The sequence below is a fragment of the Taudactylus pleione genome, unplaced genomic scaffold (assembly GCF_031769625.1).
Source record: "Taudactylus pleione unplaced genomic scaffold, aTauple2 ptg000284l, whole genome shotgun sequence".
NCBI classification, from domain to species: domain Eukaryota; kingdom Metazoa; phylum Chordata; class Amphibia; order Anura; family Myobatrachidae; genus Taudactylus; species Taudactylus pleione.
Genome location: NW_028284686.1, coordinates 4,534,510 through 4,556,086, shown reverse-complemented (window position 1 = coordinate 4,556,086; position 21,577 = coordinate 4,534,510). Strand labels below are relative to the sequence as shown.

The window sequence follows — 21,577 nt, the reverse complement described above, 5'->3', positions numbered from 1 at the left end:
AGAGTTTTGTAAGGCTAAAAAGTGGAATGTTATGCAATGGCCAAGTCAATCCCCTGACCTGAATCCGATTGAGCATGCATTTCACTTGATGAAGACAAAACTGAAGGGAAAATGCCCCAAGAACAAGCAGGAATTGAAGACATTTGCAGTAGAGGCCTGGCAGAGCATCACCAGGGATGAAACCCAGTGTCTGGTGATGTCTATGTGTTCCAGACTTCAGGCTGTAATTGTCTGCAAAGTATTAAAAAGTGAAAGTTAGATTTAGGATTGTTTAGTTTGTCCCATTACTTTTGGCCCCTTAAAAAGTGGGAGGCACATATAGAAACTGTTGTAATTTCTACACCGTTCACCTGATTTGGATGTAATTACCCTCAAGTGAAATCTGAAAGTCTGCAGTTAAATCACATCTTGTTTGTTTTATTTCAAAGCATTGTGGTGGTGAATAGAGGCCAAAATATGAAAATTCTGTCAATGTCCCAATATTTATGGACCTGACTGTATATGCCAGGCTCCTCCATGAAATACCAATCACCATTCGGCCATAGCAGCAAACACGCAAGGGTAAAGCTATAGTTAATGTGGACCATGGGATAATCAAAGCTTGATAAAGGTTCCAGTTGAGCAGAAATAAATGCCTGTTACAGATGTATCCTTACTCACTTAGCATTCATGTGCTATATGGTGCAAGACAAGTGGTGCAACTTAGATGCCATGCCACGGATAGCCAGTTTCAGACTTTCACAACTTAGCATTTTTTTGCACTACATAGCGCCTTTTCCGTATCACAGTTGCACTGCGCATGTGTCCTGATAGTTACCGTATGGAGACAGAGGAGGATTTCGGATGACAGAGGTGGGGATTTTAGAGGGTGTTCCCGAGAGGTAACGTGGCACTGGCTAGCCAGACGCGGGTGCGTCATTGGCACCGACTAAAGACACAGTAGCGCTGACACACGATGCCATGTCCAGATGCAGAAATTGCACTTGCCATAGAGCTGGTGCAAGTTTCAGTGGTGCGCCCGATAGCTGCAAGTGGGCCACTCGGTATGCTCCGAATCACCCACAACATTAGCATAAAGCCACGTCTATATCCACCTCAGAATCGGCTCCATTGTCTCCTTGTTGCACGGCTATAGCATGCTAATCCATTAGTGGTGTAAAGGATACACATACTTTATGCTTTTTTCGCATTAGTAGTGCAAAACTCAGGCAACTTCAGAGAAGAATACTGAACGACAGGATGCATGGAGCAAATTAGTCTAATTTTTTGAGCGTGCAGAACAGAGATATATGGAGCGATTTGAGAATTGCTGAGTGAGGACACATCTGTATTTTCCGCTTTGTTGCATTTCAGTGCAAGTGCATAGAACAATTTTTTTTGCAGTCATTGGGGTAAATTTACTAAGATTCGATTTGGCCCCGATTTTTCGCATTTTTCAACTCTGATCGGATCGATCAAAAACAGCCGTGTTTTTCACTTAAAAAATCGGGAATTTACCAAGCTCACGGTTTTGACAGGATCGTTTTGATTGATGGTGTATTTGGTCGATCCTGTCCGTTTTGAAATCCCGATTTAAACGGCCGGATTTGTCTCCCGAACAAGCAGGCTGCACAAATCATTGAAATATGGCCCTGATTCAGAGCCGGACTCTCTGACAGAGCGCTCGCTCTGAATCAGGGCCATCCCTCCTACCTATTGGAGAGGCCTCCTGGCCGCTAGCATAGCTGTGGGTGACCACCCACAGCTATAGCGAGTGGCCAAAATGATGGTCACGATGGTCAAGACCATCGCGACCATTGGGCTTGCAACGAGAACCCTTGTGGTAGGGTCTCTCTGCCACAAGCCCAGGAGTGCTTTTGGCTCTATCAGAGCCAAAAGCACTCCCACTGACATCACTAGTGATGTCAGTGGGGCCGGACCCAGACGGTAGGCGTTCCCATGGGAACGCTTCCGTCTGGGCAGCCATGTCCCCGGCATGCCCACCAAAGGGGGCGTGCTGTCAATCACCATCGACAGCACGCCCCCTTTGGTGCGAGACCCTTAACGACGGCTTGGCCGTCGTTATTCAGGTCTCGCGCATGCGCACTTGGGCACCATCGACCCGCTAGCGAGCGCTCAGCGCTCGCGAGCGGGTCTGAATCAGGCAATATATGCAGCATGTGTGTTCAATTTTTTTATTTACTTTTTTTTTCTTTAACGGACGTGAGGTCCCCCCCCCCCCCAAAAAAAGGCTAACCAGCCCCAGGCTTGGCAGCCTGTCCTGGTACCTAATATTATGGAGGGGGGGGAAATGCGGTGGCGGGGGTTCGAAGATCGCATCCTGCAGGTGGCTGTGGTGTCCGCGCGGGTGGGCTGTGCATTCAAATAGAGGCTTCATACAGAGCGGCAGTGGCGGCCGCATGGGGTTGGCTGAGATAGACACCGGCATGTGAGTTCATGCTGTGGCGCCGCAGGGGAAGTTTACCTGTAGCGGCAGTGGAGAACGGGGGGCAAGGGTGGGGCCAGGCTCCGGCGGGGAAAGGGGAGAATTGCTCACACACAGAGACGATAGCGCGGATGGGCCTGGGACAAACACCGATGGGGGGGGAGACACGGAGCAGGGGCCACGGGCAGGGGGAGGTGATATAGGGAGCGGGGCTGCGGGCAGGGAGCTTGGAGACAGGCAGAGGCTGTGGGCTGGGAGCAGAAAGGGCTCAGATAAAGGAGAAATGTATCACAATTGCGAAAAGCTGACTCCACAAAAAGAGGAGCTTTTTGGAAGTGATACTTTAGCCAAGGAGGAATTAAGGATGCCTCTGACGTTTCTTTGAACTCGCTGCGAGGTCAAAATATAATTATCACTAATGATAATTATGTAATGATGAATAGGCCCCACAGTTGTATTATTATTTCACTGTTTGGTAATGTCCTGTAAACTTTATGGCATCCTATAGATAAATTATAATAATATTAATTTCAGCTTCGGTAAAGTTAGGGTAATAGTTTAGAAATCTGAAATAGTAATGTTTCCTTTTCCTCAGGGATGAGCTAGGCTGGACCCCTCTACATTGTGCAGCATCGAATGGCCACTTGGCTACAGCAAAGCTGTTGATCCAGCGAGGGGCTTCGCTGAAGTCTCAGGACTCCTCAGGCTGCACCCCGCTCCACCACGCAGCATGGAGCGGCCATACACACTTGTCCGAAGTGCTTCTAAACCGTGGAGCCAATACTACTGCACCAACCAAAGGGGGTCTCACAGCTCTGCATTTAGCAGCCGCCAATGGACATACACTTATCATGCAGTTATTACTCAAGCAAAACATAGACCCATGTATAGGTGACAACAACCAGTGGAGTCCGTTACACTGGGCAACAGTGAGCAACCACATTCATATCATGGAGCTTCTGAGTGAACATGGTGTCTCTCTAGAACTGGAGGCTTCTGGGAACCTGACCCCACTTCACATTACAGCAGAGACTGGAAAACTGGAAGCTTTGGACTATCTCCTGAAAAAGGGGGTTGATATGAATGTCCAAGACCTACTAGGCAGGACAGCTCTTGCGATTGCAGCTAGTAATGGTAGCTTAGAGGTATGTATACCAGGTCACAAACACAGATTAAGATGAGGAATTATCACTTCTGTAACTAAGACGACTACATTTGCTCAAACAAGGAACATGCTGTACTTAATTATAGTACTGTACACAAGGAAGGAAAGACAGGTAATTAGTCCTGGCAGACACAGAACACTTGTCAAAAATGCTTTTGATCTGGCAGAACGATAATAACACATGTAGGAAAATGACAGAGAAATCTAAAAGCAGACATATTGCCTGACAGCAGAAAGTACAGGAAGTTTAGAGACCTTTGTTAAAAGGGACATTACACTGGATCATGCCTTATTTTTAAAACCATATATACCGGCCCTGAGCAAAAAGGGTTAACCCACTGCTTTGCCTGGCCATACGTGGACCAATTAGCCTGCTCATTCATGCACAGTGACACTGAACGCCCAGATTTGGGTTTACAATGTTTCCAAAAAAATATTTAGGGAAAAGGTTTACACCTTACGTAATGCTATATTCAAAGAATATATATTTCTTTTAAATATTTTTATCTGTTATCGCGGCAGTATAATGGCACCGGCTACTTGCTAAATAGGCTTCCCCATGCACATCAGCAGGGTTCACTGCTGGTATTAACAGTATATACCTTTTTTATATAAGAGCAAAATTAAGAAAATGTATAAAATGAGCCTCTTTATGACATACAGTATAAGTGGAAGGTGGCTATTAGGGTCGGTTGAAAAGTGGTTCAAAAGGCAATTTTTTCCGCATCGATTGAAAAGGTCGAAAAAAAATTGTGCGACCACTCCAGAAGATGATTGTGGTTTAGTTTTTAAAAATCGGATAATATCTTAGTCAGCCAACTGGCGCCTATAGATTAGATGCCTGCAGGACACCACTGCAAAGCGCTCTGGCAGTGCTTTTTTATTGTACTGTTTGTTGCTAAGTAGCAGAATACAATATTTTTGACTTGTAATACACACCCTGTTCACCGTATAGAGGGCCTGATTCAGAGCCGGACACTCTGACAGAGCGCTCGCTCTGAATCAGGGCCGGTCTTCTGTTTTTTTAGAGCGGCCTCCTGGCCGCTCGCATAGCTGTGGGTGACCACCCACAGCTATAGCGAGCGGCCAGGAAGATGGTCGCGATGGTCAAGACCATCGCGACCATCAGGTTTGCGACGAGACCCTGGTGGTAGGGTCTCGTTGCCGCAAGCCCAAGCCCTGTTAGAGCCGAAAGCACTCCCACTGACATCACTTGTGATGTCAGTGGGGCCAGCCCCAGACGGTAGATGTTCCCATGCCTCCGGCCTGCCCACCAAAGGGGGCGTACCGTCACTCGACATCGACAGTACGGAGCGACGGCGTCTGAATCAGGCCCAGTGTCCTATAGTAAGTGCGCTCAACATAGCCGTATCATCTAGTAGGGTATCTGTTGTCCTCTGCCTGCAGCTCTCAGCTTGTTGAGAACAAATACATGCAACCCGGGACTCCCCACTATGGATAGTAGGCCCTCCCTTATTTTTTGGAGTGTCGAGCAACGCTCAATATTTCTTGTAGTATGTCTGAACGCGTTCGTCTATGGTTTGCAGTGTGACAGTAGGTAATGATGCTTTAGTCCATACAGCTACTGTATAATTCTGTTAGCAACAACCCTAGTGACCTCTGCAGTTGACAGGTTACGACGTGTATCTAACAGAATGTCATGTCGAATGACATGGAATTGAAGAATTACTTTTTCGTAAGTTGGAAGAACAGTACCATCAAACTCCTGAGGAGTCCCGAAAATAGGAGGTGGGTCGGAAGAGGAGGAGTTTTCTTTTTAGTTGAATTTTCTGCAGCCTTATCCAAATCCATCCTAATAATGGAAATTATTCGATGGTGTTCCGATGATTGACTCTTTCTTTAATTCCCAAGTGCTGCACTGGCCCTGGCTCCTTCTCTGACTGCTGTGCTTTTGCATCAGGGGCATCTTGTACGTGTTGGAGGCTGTCTCTGGGAATCAGTCAGCCTCAGTGGTACCTCCCCTCTCTAGGCTGCTGCTAGGCAACCAGACACATTGCTAGCTCTGATTAGTTATCACTGTATCAGTGAGCCAATCAGAGCACAGGGCGCAGTGATAACTAATCAGAGCACAGCCTGCCCCTCTCCCCTGCACTGCTGCAGCTTCTACTAGCACAGCCACAGCATGATGAGCAGGGAAGCAGCAGGCAAATGGCAAGCCTTCGACCACTCTGAGTCACTCAGTGACTGCTGCTGGAGACAGGCTGGACAACACAGTATACCTCTATCAGCACTGCCAGGGCGCTTTGCGGTGGTGTTCTCCCGGCATGCCTATAGGGCGTAAACACAAAATCTTTAGGCGCTGGTTGGCCGACTAAGATATTATTCGATTTTGAAAAACTAAACAGCAATCACCTTGATGCGGAAACTTTTTTTTTTTTTAACCCACCCTAGGGGAAGCAATCGGGAAGCCGACTGCCTATATACCGGCAGCCGGCTTCCCGACTGTCTTATCCCGGCAAGGGTGAAATGCCGGGTGTCTAGATGTAGACGCCCGCATTTCCCCGACGCCGGGAGACCGGCGCCCGGCATCACGATCGTAGTGATGCCGTGCGCCACGAGCGGACAGCCGCGCGGGGGGGGAGGGTTAGGTTTAGGGCTCCCGGGGGGGACTTCGGGTTTGGCACCCCCCCGGGGGACTTAGGTTTAGGCAGCAGGGAAGGGGGTGGTCAGGGTTAGGCACTTGGAGGGGGGATTAGGGTTAGGCACTTGGGGGGGAAGTTAGGGTTAGGCACCCCTAAGGTTAGTGGATACTTACCTATCCACGATCGGGATTTCCAGCGCTGTCGGGCTTCCTCTGCGTCGCACTCTGCTCCTGTCGGGCTGCCGCTGACGGGAATCGAACCCAATATCATACCCATTCCCACCCTAGTGGCTATCCCATCCAATCTCCAACATCAGCAGGAAGCACTGGACACTAAATGGGACAGAACATGGATTTATGGGTACTATCTTGATTGCTGGATCTAGAAAGGAGCTGACTTGTTAATTGGGTATGATATTACCTGACAGTGGTCGTGACTGGTGGTTAGGGTAGTGTTTGGGTAGATCAGAGGTTGTGGGTATGGAGCATTATGAAAGGGCTCTTGTCCTTCTTTGTTTTGTAAATATTGTTACATAGCTCCCTACATTTACACTTTCCATATTGGTACAAAATAGGCCTGCCCCTTCTCTGTCCAAACTCTGCCTCACTCCACCCAAAGCCAAGCCCAGAAACTCCCACTTTTGATTGAACCTCTGCCCGTCTTGTTGCCGGCGAGATATGTGTTAGGATGTATGCAATGCATAAAAAATCTAATTCAGACATTATTATTGCCCTAAGCAATGTACATGCCTTAACCATTCCCGCCATCCTTCCATCCTACTGATGTGTCTTCTCTGTTTCTCAGTGCAGTTAGATTTCACTGCTATAGATAGTGGAAGGAGGGTGGAGGAACACAGTATGTGCTGGTTCTGTTGCTGCTTGTGCAGCCCCAATCATTGTGCTGCTGATAGTAAGAGTAGAAGCCACTACTTTGGGGGCCTGATCAATCCTCTTGGAATCCACTACATAATTGAGACACAAATTATGATATTGCAGGTGCCCAAGTCAATTGGAAATTCGGACACTGATGCTGCACCCTCAGGCTAAGGGTGTGTGACCAGGCAGACCAGTAGGAAGCTATGCCCCTGTTCCCACCACACACACCTATTATCAAGATGTGCACAATCCTAGTATGGATGAGCCTGGGTGTCACACCAACATGCCCAACGCATGGTGCCTCTAGTAGTGCCTACTGAATTCATAGGTTTCTCAAAATCCTCACATCCACTGTTCATTATTCAGAAATTAACTCCATCACCCATGTGACCTGATGCTATGACACCCATTCCATTCTTTGTTTGCGGTAAACCAGTTATAAGAACCTATTCCCATTACCCTTTTACATTTGGGTCCATCAAGAGTCTGACGTATATGTTAAAATAGAAAACAAATATTGTGAACAATACTGAGTAATCCGCTGAGTGCAGGCAGTAGGCACATCATATGACCCATGCCTGTGACATCACTGGTTCCTGGCCTATTGATAGGCTGAATACTGTTTCAGCTCACAAAATGGCTGTCTCCATTTAATGTAGGCATTAATACAAAAAATGTGCTTATCTGTTTGTAATTAGCAGAACATAAAAAACATCCAGCATATTTATGCTGTTGTCTCTTTGCTTCTGGTTAATGTAGCACTTCTTATAGGTTGTCCGGTTGCTGTTGGATAAGAAAGCAGAGATGGACACTCAGGACAAGCATGGACGTACAGCAGTACACAGAGCAGCAGGAGCTGGGCATCTTCATGTAATACAGTTGCTTGTACGGAATGGCGCCTCATTAAATATAAAGGACAGTCTGTGTCTTACGCCAGTGCATAGAGCAGTCATGTTGGGACACAACATAGTATCTACTTATTTGCAAGAACATGGAGCTGTGACTGAGAATGGAGAAACACTTTGAGTCCATAGAATTATTTTTTTTAAATTCAGTAGTAAACAAAAGCCTAAATTAAGGATGTTATTGCATTCAAGTTATCAAAGAAGATATTTTGCACTTGCTTAGGGCAGACCATTTATCCTAAAGGGCATATTCAATTGGCCACGTTCATTTATTTATTTTTCCCGCGGCTCTTGAAATTGCGTCTGGCTGCGAGGTTTCTCCTACTCAATTAGCCGTGATCATTTTAGCAGTGGTAATTTCAATAGGCTTTAACGCTGCTTTTTCCCATAGCAGGTGCAAAGTTGGAAAAAAAAATGTCGGGACTTGGGGCTCGAATCAGACCCGCTCGATAGATGTGTTCGCACGCAGCGAAAGTATGCAAATCCGCGATCACAAGGCATTAGCATGCCCACTATGTCTTGGCATGCGATCGCGGTGTGTATTTAAACGCTCACCAGTCAGTCTTAAGACGCCCACTTATACACGTCATCTCCAGGATGTGTATGCAACAATCGGTAACATCGAGTACCATCGTAAGCGAATGCAGCACTTGTGGTTGACCATACCCTACCGCAAGCACTGCGAGTGCATCAGTGTGTAAAACAACCATGTGACGTGTACTATGATGCTGCGTCTTAATTATGCACGCCTCTGAAATGGTGTTAAGACGCTCAGCCATGCCTGCATTCGCACCACCACTCCCCCGTTTCCATCGACCACCCATAAACAGCTTGTCCTGTCACTCATTCTAGCGAGCTGTCTATGTGCAGCGAGCAAACGCTTCCCAATAGCTTGGACTAGTTCGCGCACGCACAGTGCGATGCATGCGCAGATTGCAAACAACGGCAGGCTGCATGCGAACACAGCCTAGCGAAAGGGTCTGAATCGGTCCCTTGGTTCAGAATCCCTGGGACACCCCCTTCCCCCCCCCCCTTAATGATCAGTTAGCCAATTAGAAATATTCAATTTGAATATTTGGCAGAATAATTACATCATTTTTGGGGTGATATTCTGCAAAGTGTAGACTAATGGGTTAATAAATGGTTTATTAGACTGCTGTATGGATGCAACAGGTGTTTTTAAGATTACAGGTGGGAGTTACAGATGGTTTTTAAAGGCATTTTAAAAGTTGCTTTAAAAGACACAACAATCATCTTACATGCATTTTTATGCACCCAAATTTAGCTACAGCATTTTTTTTTTAATGAAGAAACAAATTATTTCTATCCAGCCATTTAAAAGCACCAAATAATTTTTCTTTTGGGCAGTAAAAGAAATCTGTAATGTGATCCAATATTGAAACGCCTGTCTTTTTAAGCTAATTTCACCATTTATCTTTAAAATTTCCTGCGGGGTTTTGCAGAAAAAAATTAACGCGCCCAAATTTTTTCATTTGGATAGTGGGAGAATCTGTAGCATGCATAGCCGTTTTAATCTAAAATTGGGTGCGAAAACTGCGTTAAATTTTCCCGCAGAAATCTCACGTCCAAATAAAAATATGTCCCTAAATGCATTCCTTATGTGCAATGCTCACTCCGGGGCAGGTTTTGCTTGAGCAGTGGACTGTGAGGTATGGTGGAAGCTGGACTTGGAGCAAGCTTTCCACTCTGCAGCCCAGCCATGGTTTATTTTAGGAATTGACCTGTGTTATTGTTTATCCCAATCCTATTTAAATTAAATGTTTCCATTTTCTAGTATCTCTCTAACAATGCATAAAACAGATACTACTCAATGGCATACTGTGTCATTTGTCTATCCCCACGACAACTGTATTTTTTTTATGTGCGTGAGAACACTTTTCTTTTTTGTGTGCTGGGAAACGTGAATGCCTTCTTTTCTAAAGGCTTTTATTGTAACCATAATAAAGTCACTGTGTGCTTTATCGCCACCTGCTGGCAAATTTTCAGTCTTCAATATTGCAGCTTTCTTTGTTAAACTAACCATTTTGGCTTGCGCAGATTTTATGGACTGAGGGCCTAATTTATAGATGGACTGAATTGCAGACCTGCATACAAGTGGCTGTGTAATTCCGGCTATCTCAAATGCAGCAGGAGATGTCTGTAGGAAACGTACAGCTTCTTGCTGCTTCTGTGATCCCAGCACTGCGAGAAAGGTCTCATCCTGGGATCACCATAGCAAACGATGGTCTTGATGGTTGCTCCTTTGGCCAGGCTGCGGTAGTTAAAGCCTACCACAGCCTGGCTGGGTCCTGGCAACTTCAAGGCCAGGAAATCTGCATCCACTGAACCAGACCATGACCTTGACCATCCTGGAAAATGGGGGCGACACCCCCATTTCCACAAATTGTGGTCAGCTCTGCTCCCCAAATGCCACTGCATGTCAATCATGCTGTGGTTTGAGGGGGGGCTGCAAGAGAGATTGCTGGACCCATTCTACAATTGTGCGCAGAACGAGTCCTGCGCATGCGCAGACCCTAAGCCACCGGAGATGTAAGCTAACCATCGGGTTAGCGTACATCTCTGAATCGGGCCCTGAATACAGCCTATACTAGCTATGGCCATTGGTGGGCTGTCCATTGATGGTCACCGTCGATGATTCCATCAGTGATTATCGTCTATGGCACAAAACCATCTATGGTGAACCATCAATGGTTTCCACCCCTCAATTAGTCAGCCGTGCCCTCCTGCAGAGGTGGGACATGGCTGCCTAAGAGCTAGTCAGAATAAGGAGGTGGGTATTAGCAGGCTGCCAGGCGCAGAGATAAGCTCTGTGCAGTCGGGGAAAAGATAAAAAACCATCAGGGCCCAGTCTGCCATCGATGGAGGAGAACTATTGGATCTCTGCCATCGATGGCAACCATTAGTAGTTAACCATCAATGGTTGATTGCCATCAGGAGCCTATTAATTGTCTAAGAGCCAGTGACACCATACTGGAGTAAAGTGGTTCCCAATATATTACATTCTCAGTAAGGTTCCTAGTGATTAGATTGGCTGCATTCTTATTGATATTAAGAGAACACACAAAATGGCTGTCTTTGCTCTGTTTAGAGGAAAGCTACACTAAATTAAAATAGTTTCCAGAAACTCTTAGCTGCGGAGCTGGTGCCTTTAATGGGAATCTTTTGTAAGAATTCCCTAAAACATGCAGACAAAGAATAATTTTTATTGCAATTGATCAATACTGAAAAATAGGGACATTTTCAAAACCCGGTTCAGGACAATTGGCAACTATGGGCCTGATGACACAATGCAGCGCGAATCACGTCATCTGCCATCTGGACCTTCTGCTTCACTCAGTGAGTAGGCAGCTAGTGATGGGTGACAGCCAGCTCCAGCATGCTTGCCCACTTTTGTGAGCGGTGGGGAGCGCCCCTCGATTTTTTAGGAGCCTCCCGTCCGTAGCGGAAAAGTAGGCAAGTATACTGTGCTATAGCGTACATCATAGCCACACCCCCGGCCTGTATATTGCCAGTAGTCTATTCAGTCATCGAAGATTTAGGTGAATATTGGAGTTAGGTAAATCTCTGAATCGGGCCATGTTATCAGTTACTTACTAATATTGCATACTCCATCATATTAGCAAGTGCAGCAATTCCTCCAGGGACTGGGTAACATACTGTCATTAAACGTGTGATTGTCACTGCCTCTATGCTTTCCCATAAATGGCGCTAAACCCCATCTTCAGGTGTTGTTCCTCTCTGAGTGGGAGTGTGTGGCCCTTGGTAGTGACTTCATAGCCAGACACCATGATCCCAGCCTATCACAGATATGGAGGAGCAGCATTTAGCAGCTTCACAGGTAAGCTGCTCCGTGTGGGGGCACACCAGGGGCATTAAAACACTTGATTAGTGACATTATGTCATTAATTCTGTTTTTTGCACCCCTAGCCATTGATGCTCTGGGTTTCCACCTAGGTACACCTAATGGTACCGTCAGTCCGACAGTATGACCTCCTCCATTAAGCAAGGGTTTAACTATATTTAGTAATGTACTTTGGTTTGCTGCTGTAGATCTCAAGATGGAAATATTTTAATAAAAGCGATCTACGTAAGTTAACAGGAAAACAAAACAGAAACTTAGAAAGGGCGAAATGTAATAGGGTACTAGTTTGAAAAATTTGCATCTTTATAGCTAGAAACATGTGAGTTTCAACTCATCGTATGTAATAGACTCCTATAACATGCAAACTCGCATTATCACTTCTTGCACAATTGCGTGGACTAGTGCACAGTTTTCCTCACACGTGAAGCGGACATTTTGCCATGCTTTTGTTTTTCCTGGGGCAGATACAGTAGGTTCTTCCCCTAACACCCCCATCCTCATCCTCCTGCTCCTCTCCACCCTCCTCAAACTCAAGCTGGGTTCCTACCACCACCTCCTCCTCACTCAGGTCACTCCCAACTCTCAGCCTACATGCCATGCTGCAAATTGCAAAACAACGTTTAACACAATCTGAATGCTGCTCCTTTCTCCTACACTGTCTCCTTCAGAAAACCTATCAAAGAAAAAAATGCAGAGGCGCTACTGAGGTGAGGTATAAATCAGGTGACTTTTGGGGACCAATGGCTTCCTTGGTTTCAAACAAAACATGCTGCTTGTGATGAATCTTGAATACTAATGATACTGCCTTAGAACCTCTATACACCCCTGCCTATGCCTTCTGATATCCTGCCTATAAACCTCTAAGGATGATGCTATTTTGCATACGCAGTCATACAGTAAATAAAGACTCCAGACCTAGAACTTGTGGTTCCAAAACACAAGTATTATTCAAGTAAAAGTACAGTCAGTTACACACTAGTTATAATTAAAAAAGAAATTATACAGACCCAAGTACAGTTATACATACGCAGCGCTCTGGACCAGATGTAGGCATCAGCAAGAAACCCCTCGTCAATCAGCAATCAGCACGAAGACTCGAAACCCAGGGTCAGAGCACACATATTTATACCCCCCAGAAATAGACAACACAATAGAGAAGTTTGTTGCTAATACCATTGGTCCTAAAGGAGAGGGCATATGTTACAAGGCATCTAACAGGTTGGTTCAAATAGACACAGTCCAGCCTCTAACAACTGGTGGTCTCTGGTTTCCCACCTCATGCAAATCCTAACAGTTGGTCATATAATGTACATTTTGTTGCTTGAAGTCTCTGCAGTCCATAAGTTGAGAATGCCTGTTGCGATCTCTCCATCGATATTACCGGAATACTGTTGAGAGAGTACGCATCAGTACAATACCAAACATGGCTTACTTATCACGTATAAAACCTTAGTTACGAAATAACCTTCATTTCATAGCAATTATAGTAAATGTGCATACTTGAATCTTATACCTTAAAGCTTATGGAACCTTGTATGTGGATATGTAATGTGTGAGTATGTGGGGTTTCATGTAAAGACGCTAGTTAACTTGGGGCAGATGCGTGTGCAAAAGTTTTGAGGGCTGCGCCAGCAGAAGTCTCGCAGGGTGTCGCTTGTGTGTTACGTAGGCACCTTGTAACTCACAGACTATCACATACTGCACGTTTCTGAACATTCTTGCCGCGAGTCAGTGCAAGTTTGCATTCGCAAGAAAACTCGGACCAAATTACATTTCCCCCCAAAGTCTTACCAAAGTACCATTGTATATCATGTCAGTCAGAGCATGCTGATGGGAAGGGGGGAAAAGTAGAATACCTACGCCCCACCAAAAGACTAAATATGAGGTTAATGTATCCTCTTCGGGGATCCTCTGCATAGATTTGGGAAAGACGAAGTGCTGAATTATTTGCTTCATATGCCCGATTGGTTACTCTGGCATACTGCCATCCCAGGTGAGAGTCTCTGCCAGGAAATGCATTCTCCACATATGGATCCAGGGCTCTCCCACTAAGCTTCAACTGTATAAAGACAAATTGTTCTTTGTTATGAGATTGGATTTCCTGTACCTCATGATTATCTTCAGTATTGCTACATCAAAACAACTGATCCTTTGTAAGTTTACAGGACGCTGATGTTTCAGGCTTAGAGGAGGACACAATGACATTGGCCTATGTTGTTTATTGCAAAATGTATTCAACGACCACTTTGTGTAAAGCAGGACAACTTACACTAATAGCTTGTATACATGTTTGAGCAACTTTAATAAAAAAAGGTTATGATAAAACACACTTTGCATATAAACATGACATGTCATGAAATTACAATAATCGTTTACATAAAAACTGACATTTAAAATCAAATGACAAACAGTTGGGTTGTAAGAAATATATGTACATGATATGACATAAGGAATAATCCTCTTGTTATAGTTGCAATAAATAATATATTGATTGTACAAGTGGCACACAAAACAACAGATATTGGAGGAACACAAATATTTCAGATAGCTGTTCATAATCAAGAGCTTTTATATTGATCTCAGAAAAAGCTGTGTATTGGTATGACAGAGAAAATACACAGCTATGAATAATTAGTTATATAAATCAGCGTCTCACTGTTCACAGGGCTCTGAAGAGAAAATTAAACTATTACATCAGCAAACCTCAGATATAAATGTTATACAATTATTTCAGAATTTTCTGCAGAAACATGCACAGCCTGTCCACAGTCTTCTCTCTCCGATCTCCAGTGAGGCAGGATGTGCCCCGGAGCATCTCACTGCACCATAGACTGGATCATACAACGAAGGTACCATAAGTGCCACTGTGTCACCACCGCTTACTCTTAAAAAGCCACTGCCATCACTGGATCTAAAATACAAGTGTTGTGCTACCCTAGCATGCAAACCACCTGCATTAACCCCATATTAACCCCATGAGCTTCTGGCTGGATCTGCTTGTACCTGCAGTGTTACCCTGCATCCTGTTATCTGCCAGTTAATAAACCAGTAAGCCTGGTTAGGTTATCTGCCATGTGGACTGACCTCAATCGCACACCGCTGACACCTATCAACACCATAGGTTCTGCCAATAGCTAATGGGCCCAGATACCAGCGTGTCAAGAATACAGACACGAGGAAAAAACAGTTGTAGCAACACAGAATAAAAAGATCTGTGTGAGTAACAGGAAAAGTCCTTTATTCATACTAAAAGTGAAAATGTACAGTGCCAGGCTAGCATGTATTTTACCAAGTTAATAGGCTTATAGAACTATGCAACATGGAAATTTGCCATACAGATACAGTTAAAAAAGGATAAATTATGGAACATCACTAGTGACCCTGGGGAGCACCCCAACTAAGATGATGTAGATAAGGCAATGGGATCCATAGGTCTAGCTGTGTATTTCATAATTCTCCTGAAGATGACAGCACATGGAATCTGGTTAGCTTTACAGATGTCTTATGAAGACTAAGGACCTGATTCAGACCTGCTCGTGAGCGCATAGCGCTCTCAAGCGTGTCGATGGCCGGGCAGTGCGCACACGCGAGCCCCATAGTGAGTGAATTTTCACTCGCTGTGGGACTCACTACAAGACGGGGCAGTTGTCGATAGTGAGTGACAGCTCACCCCATTGTGTAGGCGTGCAGAGGGGGTGGCTGGACAAACGGAGGCATTCCTGAACACCTGCCATTTGTGGGCAGCCCTACTGACATCGCCAGTGATGTCAGTAGTGAACTTCCTGCTCTATTAGAGCAGGAAGTTCACTGGGGCTTGTGGTGGATGAGACTCTACCACAAGGGTCTCATCGCAAGCCCGATGGTCACGATAATTGCGACCATCGCCAGGCCGCCCGCGAAAGCAGTGGGTGGTCACCCACAGCTTAGTGAGCAACCTGGAGGCCAGTGAAATAAAAAAAAGGCCTGCCCTGATTCAGAGCAAGCGCTCGCAAATAGCGAGCACCTCTGAATCAGGGCCTAAGGCTTAATGAGATGAATTAACCTAAAGTGTACTGTGTATAGCACAAAGCTAAGTGAATGCAAGAATATGAATGAATATATAGATAGTGTCAGGTTGCAGCCTAGGATTGGCCGTTACTCACCTCAGCGCCGGCTTCCCCTGACCTCTCGGGTGGTCAGACGCCAGGTGCGGAGGCAAGTGACGTGCTGAGCGCTATTAGTGGGCTCTGCTAGGACATCCATGTGTTGTTCCGTGATTTGGTTTCTGCGGTTACCATCATGGACGCAGCCATGACAGTCTATATCACCTGATTAGCATTTACCCAAAGGTAGTGCTGGTTGCTGTCAGCTGACACCATCCTCCAACGGATCGCTGAGAAAAAAGTGTGGGTGGCGCTGAAACATACAGTAAGGAATGATACTTATATCACTTTAATAAACATAAAATGTAACATGAATGATACAATGTAAGCAATGTCAAAGACTCCCGGGAGTAAGGAAGCAACAATTAAATGACAATAAAACAATAGAGATTTAAATATCCGCCAATGTGAGCAAGCCTAAGTCGGATTAATCCCAACTATAACAGTTCCATATTATATTCGGATATTAAATTGGAGACGTCATTTCTTCAGTTACCCTACCGGTTTTGGGTAGGATGCTTACATCTAGAGAAGATTTAGGCCCTCATTCAGAGCCGCTCGCTAGCGGCCGTACGCTTGTTCCGAGCGATGTTCGCACATATGCGCATGCGTACGGTTTTTAGTACGCATGCGCGAACCAGTCAGTGCGGCCGAAAATCGTTTGTACGCTATATAGCGAGTGCCTGCTATTTTGAGTGACAGAATGAGGCGTATGTGGGTGGTAACAGGGGAAGGTGCTTGAAAACGGGGGTGTGGAATTCGAACGCAGGCGTGCTTAAAGGTCAAAACGGGCGTTTTAAGGGAGTGCATAATTAATGCAGCAGCGTCATTGACCACGTCACTTGGTTTTTTTTAACTCAGAACTGCTCGCAAAATAGCGGTTGAAAAAACCAACCACAAGAATAGCGAGCAGTTCATACGCTGTACGATGTACTCGATTAATCTAATAAATAGCAGACATGACGTATGGTGCGAGCGGCCAGGGGGCGTTTTTAACAAATAAACGACCATATGTTTTGCTCGCTCGTTCAGACTTAGAGGTGTGAACAGACTGCAATTTGCGAACGGATCATTTGAATAGCCACCCCTTGTTTTAGAACGAACGACCGCAAATAGCGAGCGGCTCTGAATCAGGCCCTTAATTCTTAGAGGTAAATTTACTAAGCTGAGAGTTTGGGAGAGTTTGCAAACTCTGGAGAGTTTGGGCATTTTTTCATACTCTCAAATTTACTAATGTCAAACTCGGGAGAGAGCTCTCCTTTGCTACGAGAAAATACTGGAGAGTTAGCAAACTCTCTTCAATTCACCATCGGCAAAATTTGAGAACCTTTTCACTGGTGAAGATAGGATTCTGGAATTTACCAAGCAGAGAGTTTCTAAACTCTCATGAGATGGGAAAACTCTCCTGTAAAAACTCGTGAAAAAAATACACCTGCCTGTGATCTGAGAGTTTGGCAGAAACATACACAGATCGCTGTGATCCATGTATGTTTCTGCCTGTAAATATAGAAAATAAATTTAAATATCAGAAAAAAAATGACTGATGGCTCCGGATACTGACAGTTCCCACGTGGGAACTGTCAGTAGCCGGAGCCAATCAGCGGCCGCTCTACAGTCAGTGCAGCCGCTGATTGGCTTGCAGGACATGCAAACCCTGTGCAGTTCCGTCAGCTGGCATTCAGGAGGTATCAGTATGTGTGGCAACACACATACTGATACCTGGTGCGTGGATCGGTAAATTAGTTTTTTTGTTTTACAAAGTCCATGGATTACTGCGGAGACCAGCGCCAGGATATAGGTGAGTATGAAATCTTTTATGCAGGGCCAGTCAATACGGAATCTACTGGAGAAGGGGACAGAAATATCTGGTATAGGTAAGTATGTGTGAATGGGTAGGTGTGTGTAATAAAGTTTTAATAATCACGGTGTGTGTGTTTTGTCTTTATTTAACTATATTTTACAGTGGGGGTACAGGTGCCACCCGTCTGCTGGCACTTGTAGTTCCACAAGTGCCAAAGGGTAGCATGCTGGCACCTGTAGTCCCACTGTAAAATACAATAGTTTACTTAAATTTGCCCACTTTATTACCCCCATACCCAATGCTCCAGGGGTGCGGGGAAGAGCCCCAGGCTTCTGACCAAGCCTGTGGTTAAGGGAGAGGGGGGACCCCTTTTTTGGGGGGTCCCCACCTCCCCTGAGATCCCCGGCTTGGCTGGCTGGCTTGGGCTGATAATGCTTTGAACCCGGAGCCCTGGTGAAAGGGTCTCCAGGCTGTGGCATTACAGCCCAGCTATTTTGGGTCTGGTGCTGGTTTTAAATATAGGGGGGACCCTACGCAATTTTTTCCCCCCTATATTTAAAATCAGGACTGTCCCTGCAGCCTGGTGTTGGTTTCTAAATTACGGGGAACCATACTGGTTAAGCTTTAGGAAGGGGGCCCTATGTCATTTTTTTTTTAACTACTTTTAACCTGTTATTTTACAGGTACAACACAAGCAGCTTACACATATCTCACTGATATGTGCAGGCTGCTTGCTCGGGAGAGTTTTGCAGAGAGAAGACACTGCAATCTCAGGTGAGTCATCTCCTGCAATACCTGCTACTCGGGGGAGAAATCTCATTCTGCTTCACCATCGGCCATCTCACTCTCAGCTAAACTCCCTTCTTTGTAAATTTGAGAATCTCAGGAGCTTCAAATCACCTGAGTTTAGGTGAAGCTAATCGAGTTGAAAAGAAAGCAAACTCTCCCAGACTCGATTCTTAGTAAATTTACTCCTTAGTCCTACTTAAAACATGGCATGGGAAATGCCTTGGTGTTAGGTCTGCCTTGGCTTCAGACTCACAACACTATGCTGAACTGGTCCACAATGCATGTACTGGCTTGGGGATCCAACTGTTTTCACGAGATATGTTTAAGATGCCGGCGGTCGCAATCCCGACCGCCGGCATCTAGAATCCTTAATCCCGGCTAGGGTTAAATGACAGGCGTCTATAATCCAGACGCCTGTCATTTTCCCGACGCCGGCACACCGGCGCCCGGCATCCCGATCGAAGGGATGCCGGGCGCCGCAAGCGGACAGCCGCAGAGGGGGAGGGTTAGGTTTAGGCCACCCGGGGGGGATTTAGGATTAGGCACCCCCCCGGGAGGGTTAGGGTTAGGCTAGGGGGAGGGTTAGGGTTAGGCCCCCCTGGGTCTTAGGGTTAGGCACCCCCCTGGGATTTAGGTTTAGGCAGCGGGGAAGGGGGGGTTAGGGTTGGGCACTTAGAGGGGGAGGTTAGGGTTAGGCACTTGGGGGGGAGGTTAGGGTTAGGCACCCCTAAGGAGGGTTAGGGGGTTAGAATAGAATAGTTTATACTTACCTTTAGACAATCAGGATTTCCAGCGCTGTCGGTCTTCCGCTGCCGGGCTCTGCTGTTTTGTCGGGCTGCCGCAGTCGGAATTCGAACTGCCGGTCATGCGGCAGCCAGCATTCCATACCGAATGCATTTTCACTGGTGTCTTTCTCTTGTCGTTCCAGTGCGAACCAAACAAGTCTTTACCAAATCTTCCCCGGTACTTTTTCTTCTGATAAATCAATTCCCAAACCGGACTCTCGTTTACTAGAACCATATCATGATTTTTCTGACGTTTTTTGTGAACAGGCTGAAGATAAATTGCCTCCCCATCACCCTTGGGACTGTGGCATCGATCTACTTCCTGGAACAGTACCACACCGGGGCCGTATCTATCTGCTGTCGGTTCCGGAAACAGCTGCCATGTCTGACTATATAAAGGAGAATCTTTTAATAGACAAAAGAACTGCGCTCTAATATCTATGTAGGGACATAAGTACAAACAATAAATAATTATGAACATTTTTGTCTTTTGATACACAACAGCTGCATTGTGTCTACAATTAGTTTTTATTTTGCAATTTGTATCTGACCACAGAGATACTGGACCTCATTCAGAGTTGGTCGAAGCGGCCGCACCGTCGTACGCCACCGTTGTTCGCTATACTGCGCATGCGTAAAGGTCGCAATGCGCGTGCGCAAACTAGCCGCTACGATCAGAAATTTCTCTCTCCTTGAACACAGCCAGGTCGGTAGTTTGAGTGACAGATTGAGGTGTTTGTGGGTGGTAACAGGGGAAGGTGCTTGAAAACGGCGGAGTGGAGATCCAAACGCAGGCGTGCCTAATTATGCGAACAGCGTTTTATGGGAGTGCATACGGTTTATGGGAGTGCATAATTAACAAAGTAGCGTCATGGCACATGTGACATGGGAGGTTTTTACACTGACATGATCGTAGAGCTTAAGAGAGGGTATAGTCAACCTTAAGCTCTACGACCAGTTCCGATGGTTCTCGATGGTCTCGATTAATCCTTATATGCCCGGAGATGACGTGTAATGCGTTCGAGAAGGGGCAAATTTTTTCGTATTCCGGCCGCTTCCTCCCATTGGTCGGCCAGCTACCGATCCGAACTTAGGGACGCAACTTGCGAGGGAATCATTTACATATCCGGCCCCTTTTCCCGAACGACCATGCGGCCGCTTCGACCGACTCTGAATGAGGTCCACAATCTCTGGGAGTCTGATCAACTCCACCTGTGACTTGCTACTTTCATGTCATTTCCACATGTTTGTATAGTATTTCCAATTTAACAGTTTTTTTCATTATTAATGTATATGCACGTATATATCCATACATGTTTTTTTGTATTTTTATTTGCTCTACTCTTTCAATTTATTTTTAGACAATAAATTATTCGTAATTATTTATTGTTTGTACTTATGTCCCTACATAGATATTAGAGCGCAGTTCTTTTTTCTATTGTGTTGTTCTTATTAGTGAGGTTGGCAATACCTCCTTGTACTGCTGCACTGATTTCTGATACCCCTCTTTGAGTAGCGCTAGGTATTTTGGTCGTGCATATATAAAGGAGAATCTTGCCAAGGGTTTTATAAGACCATCTTCCTCCCGGCTGCGACTGAATTCTTCTTTGTGGAAAGAGAAGACGGGTGTCTCAGATCCTGTATAGACTACTGTGGGCTGAATCAAATCACCATAAAAAATAGATATCCTTTGCCACTCATTTCGGAGTTTTTTGACAAGGTTCGTGGAGCATCCCTCTTCACTAAATTGGACCTTGGTGGAGCCTACAATCTGATTCGTATTAGGACAGGAGATTAGTGGAACTCTGCTTTTAATACTTGTGACGGCCATTTCAAATATTTAGTGATGCCTTTTGGGTTGTGTAATGCGCCAGCGGTATTTCAAACTTTCATCAGTGAAATCTTTCAAGACGTTCTTTATAAATTTGTTGTGTTCTATCTGGACGACATTTAAATTTTTCCTGAAAATTTACAGTCCCATCGCCTACACGTTAGAGAGGTTCTGTCCTGCCTTCAAGGCCATCATCTGTACAGGAAAATCTCGAAATGTCTCTTTGAACAGCCTTCTGTGCCATTCCTGGGGCATATCATCTTGGGAAAATCTCTTCAAATGGACCCGGACAAGCTAAGTGCTATATGAGACTGGCCTCAACCGAATTCCTTGAAAGCTATTAAACGGTTTCTTGGCTTCTCCAATTATTATC

At 45.5% G+C, this 21,577-nt stretch overlaps 1 protein-coding gene across 3 annotated transcripts in view; it reads left to right on the top strand.

Annotated features, from left to right (window-relative positions):
* The window catches only part of ANKRD65 (ankyrin repeat domain 65), a 43,268-nt gene extending 33,305 nt beyond the window's left edge, over positions 1–9,963 (top strand). For 2 of the 3 annotated variants that reach the window (XM_088482244.1, XM_088482243.1), the window contains exons 3-4: positions 3,021–3,570; positions 7,840–9,963. In XM_088482244.1, coding sequence (XP_088338370.1) covers positions 3,021–3,570; positions 7,840–8,094 — 805 coding nt within the window. In that variant the 3' untranslated portion in view covers positions 8,095–9,963. Of the gene's footprint in view, positions 1–3,020; positions 3,571–7,827 lie in introns of all 3 variants that reach the window. The other variant, XM_088482245.1, reaches the window with a different exon arrangement.
* Positions 9,964–21,577: the final 11,614 nt, after the last annotated feature.